Here is a 10,899-nt window from a genome sequence, read left to right as displayed (position 1 = left end):
GCCACAGAGCCCAGGCTGGGGGGAAGGGGCTGTAAGTGGGGGGGAAGGGGCACAAGCAGGGCATCCTGCCATGTAACCCTTGCCCTCCTTTTGTTTTTCTGCCATGCCGGCACTTTGGCACCTTCCGAGACTGGCATTATGGTGTTTTTCAGCACTCTGGCCAAAATATGTTGCCTACCCCGATGTAGACAGTAGACAATAGCCTAGATTTTGTTACAAACTATTACAAAGGTGCAAGATGACAAGAGTTTCTATGTAGCTCCAAATAAAAATCATAAAGAGTAACTTACTGCAGGGCCTGGTTTTGTTAGCAAACATGAAGTTTCAAGGACATGCCCAAGTAAAATTGAAACCCGAGGCCAAATCCTATCCCTCCTACTAGGCATCCAAGTGCAAGCCTTTCCGACCTTACTTGAGTCCCTGAAAAGCCATTAGTGCATTTACATTTGTAACGTTTTTTCCAGAATTTTGTACATCAGAATTTCTAATATAAAGACGTAGCTGATGATAGTCTTTCCACATAGCTCCCACAGAGGCAAAAGTGAATGTTGTTAAAACAAACAAACAAACAAAAACAACAAACCAAACAAAAGTAGGAGATGCCTAGGGTAAAACAAGCACACACCTATTCATCTGATGCAGTGAAAAATCTTTATGAGCCAATATTATAACACAACATTGAATTTATCAATCAAATTAAATTTAGTCTCAAACAATGCAAGAGGAATTTAAGATCATGTCGAAATTGAGTCTTCTTTAAGAATTATGAGCTAGTAGCTTGGAGTTTTATGAAGAGGCTGAAAGTTGTCTTGAACCAAAATATCTTATCAGACTATTTCTTAAAGATTTATGATGAGGTAAGCTGCGTGGTTCCTATGCCTCATCTTAAATTTAAGATGTTCCACCAAAAATTAAATCTGCTCATAAGTACATAAACGCTTTCTGGTGCACACAGCTGCCTTTTGAAATACTCAGATTACATAATTCAGGTGCATTTGATCATTTTAAAGGAATTTCTTTCAATTATTTTTCTGCCAATGCGTTATTCCCTATCACAATTGGAAAAATATTCCTTAATATAAAAGAAGGACTTCTTCTCAAATGTAGAAACTTCATTTGCATCACACTACCATCACTGGCATATAAAATTAAATACAGATATAACTACAGAGGGTAGGGATGGCTCAGAGATGAAGCCATTCCTACAACCTTTTTAACAACAATTTATATCTAGCCCAAGTCATTAATGACCAGTATCTATCTGTAGCCAGTACATAAATGTTAGATATTAATGCAATAACATGAAGAATGACCAGTGCAAGTTAGCACATTTGTTGACAGTCTTAGAGAAGAAAGAACTGGCATGAAAAGTGAACTACTTTTTCTGCTCCTCAGAAGTAATTCTTCTGTAACAGACTTAAAGCATAATGACAAGAAAAAAAATCTACATTCATACCAACTGTATGGCATTAGATGAGTGGTTCCCAACCTTTTATTGCTGCGACCCTAAATTGGCCATCAACCAGACCGCTTGACCTGGCACTGCAGGGGCTTCTGGGAGCACAGGACGGCAGCAGCGGCAGAGCTGCCACGGCTCCCTTTGTGTGCAGCAGCCCCAGAGTCGCAGGTGGGCCGGGGTGTGTATGTAGGCCCTTCGCGATCCTACTGAGGACCCCCTGCAACTCTGATTTGGGTCGCGCCCCGAGGTCAGGAACCAATGCAGTGGAACTAGAGAGATCACCTTGATTTTCATTACCAATAAATCAGCAATCACTACATTCACTTACATAAGACAAAAATGCTGTATAAAAAAAATGTTTAACAGGTTCTTCAATGCTACTGACTTTGTTTTTTTAGTTTAGATGAGTCTAGACCAGGGGTGGGCAAAATGCAGCCTGGGGGCCGGATGAGGCCCACCAAGCCATTCTATCCGGCCCACGGAGCCCCTAAAAAATTTACTAAATTAACATTTATCTGCCCTGGGCTGCCTGTCATGCGGCCTTTGATGGCTTGCCGAAACTCAGTAAGCAGTCCTCTGTCCAAAATAATTGCCTGCCCCTGGTCTAGACAAATTTTTCAGCCTACGATTCAATTAAAATTGGAGTTAGGGTTCAGTATAAACATCAGTAACTTACTGGTAAAACGCCACGGTAATGCTGTAATTTTCCCAGACCAAACCTTATAAATCCAGAAAAATTCAGTTACATCTAAAAGAACTATTAACGGCAGGAAAAGAAAAAGCAAGGCACGCAAAAAATCTTCTCTTTGCCTTGCAGTAAGTACTTCCATACAATAAACTATTTAGAGTCTGTGGTCTCACATTAGCTAAACATCAGCTTAATTTGACTAATCTCTAAGGAAAACCACAAATGTTTGTAGCTTGGAATAAACAAAACCATCACCTCCTTAACGTGAGGACTTCTATAAAGCTACACTAGGGCTCCGATTACACTTGGTTGCTTTCTGTCACTGGAACAAACCCACATGGCTCCACAACAGGGTCCATGCTGCCAGAACATGAAGGCACAGGCACAGGCCTGTGCACAGGCACAGATGCGTGCAGCAGGCAGAAAAAAAGTGCATTCGTATCTGCATATGCCTTCTGTAGGACGCAGGTGATATAGAGTCCATCCGTCCGTCTGTGTCAGAAAGCTGGTGTAAGAATGGGTTCTGCTGCACAGGGGAGCTGTGAGTATGAACTGTCAACAAAACCACATAGCAGGGACCTCCTGCCTTATATTAGACCAAAAATTTAACCAAACCTTCTGGATGCTGAGAGTTAATACTTTATCACAAAGATCCAGTAGGCCTCCAGGTTATTCTAATTAGGAAAGCATATGATGTATTTCAGACATATTTTATAATTACTTTGTTCATCACAGATTTTAGGTTGGGATTTTCAAGCAAGGCTAAGCAAGACAAGTGCCTAAATTCAATTAAGAACTGAGTATCTAATTACCGTAGGCTTACTGGAAGCATTAGATGTTGGCTATAGCCAAGGCTGGGGATTCATTAGGGTGTGCCAGTGCTCCTGCTGGGACTATAACCTGTACACTCCTGGTTACAGGATTTTGCTCTTCTGCTCAGGGTCAGAAACAATGCTGTATTTGGGATCAGGAACAATTTTTATCCCAGTGTCAGATTGGCATGAACTGTGGTGGCTTTTTCATTTTTCTCCATAGCAAGGGGCATGGCCCTCTTCCTTGGATCTCTCGAGTGCATCTGAACAATGCTTGCAGCGGGAGGATATTGACAGTGCCCTCAACCCCCTGCTTTATTTGGGGTAGGTTAGGGTATTCTTGATGTTTTCGACAAGATGCCTTGCAGCTGTGCAACAGAATTTTCTTATGTAGTTTTAGGAATAGGTTAAATAAGCATGTGTAGGGGGATGGTTTGGATAGGGATGCTCCTGCCTCGAGCAGGGAGCTGGACAAGATCAGTAGCTTTCAACCTTCTAACCCTGTGCACCAGATCCATCTGCAGACCAATGACCTAGCACGTAGGGCTACAGCTACATCATGTAGCCTGCAGGACTCTCCACAAATCTGGACATGCAGCAGCAAGGGACTGGCAATTAACACAGCCACTACTAACCCTGCTGCCAAATTTTTGGACCTATGGGGAGCCCTGAGGGCCAGATGACAGCTCCATGGGTCAGATCTGGCCGCAGGCTGAGCACCACTGAATGAGGTGACCTCCTCAGCAACATCACTTATCTCCTAACACTAACAGGTATGGCATAATAGTGAGGCACTTTTTCCTAAAAGTGAAGTAACTAATTTGCCAAGAAAGAAAAAAAAATGGGATTTGTTCTTTTTTGTTTTTCCTTCTTCCTCTATTCTGGTGTTGAAAACAACTTCCAGGTCTCTTTTGTCCCCTCCTCTGCAAAAAGCTTCTTTTTTTTTTCCCCCCCTTAAACACAATAACAGGTATTGAAGTCCCAAATTTCTATTTCCCCAATACTATGAATGACTAGATAAATGTAAGACTATCATGTTACTGAGGTTGGACTAAGACAAATGTGATTTGCATTAAGACTATATTTACATTAGGAGCACTGAGGAATACCAGTATGCTATAGCACCCTTAACATGGATGCACATCTCAGGCAGTCTAAGGCCAGGGCTAAGGGGGCTTAGCCCCCGACAAACATGGTGCAGCAAGTAGGGTAGGGGTTGGGGGGGAAGGAGTGTGCACAGACAGACATGAAGCCACAGCCTGAGGCAGCCCGGTGCCATGTAGAGCACTGTCCACCACAGCAGGTAAGTCTGTCATGGGGAAGGCCATGGGGGGAGGGGAGGCAGATTGAGGCCCCCACAGTAAGGAAGGGAGAGAGTGAGATAGGGGCAAGACTGGGGCAAATGGGGTGGGTTGTAGGAAGTTTGGAAGCCAGGCAGCTCATTCAGGGGTGCGGGGGGACATCTCAGCAGAGACCTGGGGGGGCATGTGCCCCCCAGATGTGTGCACAGGGTAGAGGTGGGCTGTTTGCTGCTCGCTGGGTTCTGAGCGCTGCTGCCTGAGAGCGGTGCAGTGCCATGTATCTGCCATGCACTGACTGAGCCTTGCCCCCTGCCCACCTGGCAGGGGCAGGAACATGGCATCACGCCACTCCTGGGCAGCGGCGCTCAAGAGCACAGCAGCAGCCCACCTCCACCCCGCACACAGATCCAGGGGGCATGTGCCCCCCGTGCCTCTGCTGGGATGCGTGCAGCGGCGGGAGTCCCCTCCGGGCCCCTGAACGAGCTGCCTGGGCTCCAACCCTCCCACAACCTGCCCCACTTCTTGGGCCCCATTCGACCCAGGGAATGGGGGCTCCAACCCTCCCACAACTGTGCCCCTGCCTCACTCCCTCCCTCACTGCGGTAGCCTCGATCTGCGCCTCCCACAGCCCTTCCCCATGGCAAGCATGCACTCAGGCCCCCCATATAATATTTTCTCCCTCTGCCCATGATGCACATTGACTGCCAAAGCTACTCGTTGTACCAAAATAGCAAAGCCATGGTTGGTCAAAGACTGTCTAAAACAGTATTTGCAAGCATCTTCAATAAATACTTAAATCTCAGTTACTAGATTAGTTAAATGCTTGCATCTACAATTAAGGCTGCCATACTTCCACATTTGATGAAGTAAACTTCAGTTCACAAAAGCTTGTGCTCTCTATACATCTTAGATTAGTTAGTCTATAAGGTGCTGATCTATCCTGCATACTTCTACATCCACATCTCTGGACCTCCAGATAAACAAGACTGCTAAATTTTACATCAGACATTTCAAGATGAGGGAGGTGGAGAAGGGAGGGGTGGTCTTTACAGTTTGTTCAGGTCCTCTTTATACCTAATAAAAGTAGCACTAGATGCACAAAGCCTTGTCTATAAAATTTACATTTTGCTCTGGAAGGAGACTGTTATAGTCAACTACCTGAGAAACCAAAAGAGTAACATTTATACAGCCACAATTACATGCCTCCAACCACATATTTTTTACAAATAGATACAGCATAAGCAAACCAATGTTTGGTGCCAACATCTTCATCACCCCAAACCTCTTTGCTCTACCAATGCTAGTATTTTCCCATAAAACTGAGCAGAAGTGTGCTCCAGTGTATATGGCTAGTTATACGTACAACCAAAACTGATTTCCAATAGTTTGGGATCCATAATATTAGAGATTAATTCTGCCTGGTAATCAACTGAGCTAAAAGGCTTATATTACAGTAAATGCGACACGTATAAAAGCTTACAATCAAATAAGTTAAAGGGAATGAGCACTTTTAATTAAAGTTGTTAGAAAATTAATGTAGATCAGTGATATTCATACCACTCACAGTGCAAAGAAGAATATATCGTCTTTTCTCACATGCAACACACACCTCCCCCACTTTACCCCAAAGGTAAGCTGCTGGAAATTGGAGTACACATTATATGTGAGAAATATAGTAAGAGCAGATTCCACTACTTACAGGCGAAACAAAGTAAAATCTGCAGCAATTAACAGAAGAGGGAGAGGGACCAGGAACAGCTGGCAGACAAAGACTACTATGAGAAAAAGTTAGCTTGATTAGTGGAACATCAAGACCTTTAAACAGAGGTCATTAACACGTGTGGAGTAAAGAACAACAGTCATTAAGTCAACTGACTCAGATGCAGGCACAAAAATACCATGGCTGCTGCACTGTGAAGTAGGAAGCTTCTATCCTCAGCAGAAAATCAGTTTTTTTGCTTAATAAATGTACTTCAATGTTGGGAGTGCGATTTTGGGGAGAAGGTGCATGAGGATGTAAAAAAATACAGTACTACAAGGTAAGTTTTTTCTTCTTCATTCTGTCTTTTAAAAACAAAGAGTGCATTTAAATTTTGGAGCATGTTGGTACGGTACAGTATGGTACCGTTCGGTACAGTGCGGTACGGTATTTTCCCTCCACCACAGTATTATTGAGTTTAATAAGCTAATTATGTTCTTGAGTATCTAATTCAAACTGTGGTTCACAGATGGGACCCCTGGTAGTCAGTAAAGTGCTTTCAGGTTGAGTGGCACTTGGACTTTTATTGTTTCATGCTGCTTCCAGGCTTCTCATTATAAAGAACAGCTAAGTTCACTGGGCTGCCCAGTTCATTAGGAATCACTTATTCTCCCCTTTAAATAAGTGAGTCAGTGAGATGGGGCATACTTAGGTAGTGCAAGACAACGCCATGCAGAAATACCTAAGCTACCTGTGAAATCTGAAATATTTCAAGCATACTAGCTTGATTAAAGGGTGAGTCCAGACAAGTGTGCATGTGTGGTACACAGCCCCACAGACCTATCTATGGCACCACACACATTGCACATACAGGTGATCCCTGTGCTAATTTGTGGCACAGGGGGCGGGTTTGACACTGGGAGACCCTGGTGTCAAAAAAACCCGCATCTAAAAAAAAGTGGGGCAGCATACATGGTGGCAATGTGTGCCACCCAAAACTGGAGCCTGCCACACTCTTGGGAGCTGGCCACTCTCCACGCATCTGGATTGCTGCCGCTGCAGCCCCCAAAGGCTCCCAGGTATGGCTGCTAGAGCCAGACCAGATGCTGGCCCCAGTCTCCCCTACTTCAGAGGCAACGTGCCACATGCCAGAGCACACATGCATGGGCATTCCACATGGACAAGTAGTGGCGGCACATATTGTGCTGCTGCTGTTTGTCCCTGGGGAAATGCACATCCCTGCTCATGGGCATGCAGCCAACAGGGCTAATTAGCTAAAGTGATAATTGGGGCTTAAAGGTTTCTTACAGAGGTTTAAAAAAACCCCAACACCACCACATCATTTTACCAGAATCAGCAGTGCACTAGTTTGATCCGGCTCTGCAGCATCTGTATAGATTATTCGCTTCAGCGGGGCTTTCTGGCACTTACCTATAACAAACTCAATCATCTATTAGATAAAAGCACCAAAAAAAGCCTCACTGAAGCACCCAATCTATACAGATGTTGGACGAGCCAGGTCCAACCAATGTATTGTCTCTTCTGGACATGTGTGGGGCTTGGTGCAGGAGAATGCCAAGTTTAACATAAAACACTAAGGGGTTTGGTTTTTTTTAATGTCTGTAGGCAGACAAAGTGGCTAGCCTGCTTCCAAGTCAGAGCTAGCATAGCTGAGCAAGTCCAAGTATTTCTGTATAGCTCTGCTATGATCGGCATGGTCTTCAGTGCATGAGCTAGCATGTTCAGAGGTAAATTAAGGTATAACTGTATGCAACTAACCTGTCGCACACAGACATACTCAGTGTTAACACAGCTGCAACAGATTTTGCAGGACCATGCAGAGAAAACAAGCTTCAAAATGATAAATCCTCTTTCTAGAGATGGAACACTATACTAAGGTATTTTTTGAGACTCTAAAAACCATCAGTCAGATTTGTGAAGGACTGTACACTCTTCCAAATGAATAAAACAAGGGCAGACAATATCCCAGATGAATAGGTGCAAACATCTTAAGGTTTTCCTTGCTATTTATTCTCTAAAGTAGAAATTCTCAGGAAACAAAGAATCACATGAAACTTACAGATCTGTACGTGAATCATGACAACTATCATGAAGCTCCAAATGAAGCTAGAGAAAAAAAACAAACAAACTTACAACTTGAACCATTTTGAGATATCTGGCATATCTTGGATCCTTTGCTACAGTGATGACATTTTCCTCTGCTGCTTCTGTTTTCTGTAATCCTGTCTCATGTATACTGTTCTGATGTACATTCAGAAAAATAAACCAATACGTCAATGTCACAGACTAAAAATACTTCAAAAATCAGTAAGACTTCAGACCTCATGGTAAATAACTTATTTTTGTACCAGTGTAAGATTATAGATTTCTAGTATTTCTGTGCACCAAAGATGACATACATAAATTGCTTATGTATAAGATTTTTTTTTTCACGTCAAAGGATTTTAACAAAACAACTGTAATGAATTCAAATAAAGCACTTCTGAAATCAAATAACAGCATTTCATAATCAATGACAATAAAAAAAATCAGTACATGTACTGGAATAGACACAAATGCAAGTTTACTGCACACAGGTTTTCCACAAAAGACAATGCTCCAAAAATGGATGTGTGCGTCTTAAGTGAGGAAGCCAATTTTTGAACCACGATTAAAAACACAGGGGCACTGTAAGGGCTGTCCTCCTTTTCCAGAGAAAGGGAACGTTCAGCATCAAAGTTGGTTTTAACCGTCTCACAGCCACTGCTGAATAGGTGGTAGCTTTTGGGTGAACAGACAAAAGCTGTTGCCAATTCAGCAGTGGCTGTGAAAGGGTTGAAATTGTAGCTTTTGGCTGAGCAGCAATATTCAGGATTCAGTCATGACTGGAAAAACCTTTTTCTTTTCATTCTGCCTTCCCAAAAGAAGGTGAGTGTCTATTCAGGGTATACGAGAAAATATGGTAAAATTAAAAAAGGAAAGTACCTGAGAGTTGGCTGTTTTTTTATGGGCAGCAAATACAGAGAACAAATCTCTAGACATTTAAAACATCTCAGATATTATATTTACTTGCATACCACCTATACCTTCCCCTCCAAAAATCATTCCTCCAAAATTGAGGAGCATGTAGGCAGGGAAGCACATTTTTCTTGGCTGGAATAGAAACAGGGAGGAACAGCAGCCATTAAGAACACAGAGTCTGCTTGCTTCTAAGATGGCTACTGTTTCTGTGGCCCAGCGGAGAAAAAGCTGTTAAGTCTGAGAGCACTGTAGCTCATGCCTGAAGCAGCAATTGGGGTGACTAAAGCAAATGAGCTGCAACATCTTGATGAGACTTATGGTATGGAAAACAACATTTTATTATTTATAGAAACTTATATAAGGAACTATTTATAGTAAAGAAGTAAATCTTTCTCATGGGCAACTGGTGCCTCCTGATTTGGGGGGAGCACCAGCAGCCGATCGCCAACCGGGGGGGGGCATTAACTACCAGCACAAGTACCAGTGCCAAACTGGAAGTGCTTCTCTTGGTGCCCCCAGAATCTTGGGGCAGAGGGGACAATCGGCCATTGCTAACTACTCCCCGGTCGGCAAGGGCCAATCTCAGGGGGAGCACATGCCCCGCCCCCCATACTCTCCTATACATTGCCTACAGTTTTGCTAGTGCTTTTACAAGGGTCTGGGGCCTAGTCCTATTGCTGCACTGCCACAGTAAGTAGTTCTGGCTGTCTTACAAGGGCTGTCCCCTGGGATGCTACACTTCATGGACATTGTTTCCAGGAGCACTTATTTTATGTCACAATCAGCCCAATCCATGATTCTGGAATGTTTTTGTCTACAAATAAATGCATATCTTATTTGGGGAAGGGAGGCGGTGGGGTGGGAATGCATGGGTGGTACACAAGTAAATATATTATTAGCATGGATCAGGCAGGAAGGGCACTGCAAGCAGTCCAGATCCTGGGTCAGGAACTACATGCAGCACCGCCCTGGACTAACCAGAGTGGTTTTATGGGCAGCACAGTCCCAGGCCAACTGAAGCAGTCACTGTAGGCAGCATGTCCCAGACCATTTGCATAGGACCAATCCAGTGCATGCTGCATGCATCATGTGGCTCAATTATGAGATGCAGGGGCAGCACTAGGGGCTGGAAGATGGGGCTCTGTGGGCCAGATCTGGCTTGAAGACCAGATTTTTGACATCCGTGACCTACCTAGTAGAAGTTCCTCTTCATTTTCCAAGGTAATTTTATAATATTTCAGATTTATAATTTGGTTTGGTTTCTTTCTCCCATTATACTTGCTTGCTCCAGCTAGTTCAGCCAAAGAGGAGCTCTATAGAAGAAATATACTTCCTAAAATATTTGTTTTATTTCAATACTTACTTCTGATTGAGGAGATACAGAGGTTGATTGTTGTTCTGTAGTGGCTTGTAGAACTGGACCATTTGTAACACTATTCATTTTTGCACTGGATACTTCAAATTTGACATCTTCTAGGCCAGGAATAGAAGATAACTGAATGCAGAAGACATTGCCAAATAAACAGTGAGCATGACATTTTAAATACAGGAATAACACATATTGGCTCTTACCTAGAAACTAACACTTATATCAGTCTAGCACACAGCTACAATCACTAATTTATTTTGTAGCTATGTTCCAAGTAAGTAGAACAATAGCTTCATCATTAGCTTGGGATTTCAATTTGAAAAATAGGGGAGAGAAGGTGCTCCGTTTCTCTCATGTGCTATCTACATTACAGTTTCACAGTAGGTAGGGTCGGAAGGGACCTGAGCAGATCATCAAGTCCAACCCCCTGCCATGGGCAGGAAAGAATGCTGGTGTCAAACGATCCCAGCTAGGTGATTATCTAGCCTCCTTTTGAAGACCCCCAGGGTAGGAGTGAGCACCACTTCTCTTGGAAGTTGGTTCCAGATCC

At 43.4% G+C, this 10,899-nt stretch overlaps 1 protein-coding gene across 6 annotated transcripts in view; it reads right to left on the bottom strand.

Moving 5' to 3' along the window:
* The window catches only part of WASHC3 (WASH complex subunit 3), a 30,021-nt gene that overhangs the window by 10,714 nt on the left and 8,408 nt on the right, over window positions 1-10,899 (bottom strand). For 4 of the 6 annotated variants that reach the window (XM_006019513.3, XM_025198913.1, XM_006019517.3 and 1 more), the window contains 2 exons: window positions 10,344-10,475; window positions 8,114-8,233 (listed from right to left, as the gene is read on the bottom strand). In XM_006019513.3, the coding sequence (XP_006019575.1) occupies window positions 8,114-8,233; window positions 10,344-10,475 (252 nt within the window). The remainder of the gene's footprint in view (window positions 1-8,113; window positions 8,234-10,343; window positions 10,476-10,899) is intronic. The other 2 variants (XM_006019514.3, XM_025198914.1) reach the window with 2 other exon arrangements.

The sequence above is a fragment of the Alligator sinensis genome, unplaced genomic scaffold (assembly GCF_000455745.1).
Source record: "Alligator sinensis unplaced genomic scaffold, ASM45574v1 scaffold74_2, whole genome shotgun sequence".
In the NCBI taxonomy this organism is placed as follows: Eukaryota; Metazoa; Chordata; order Crocodylia; family Alligatoridae; genus Alligator; species Alligator sinensis.
This window is presented reverse-complemented; position numbering and strand designations above follow the sequence as displayed.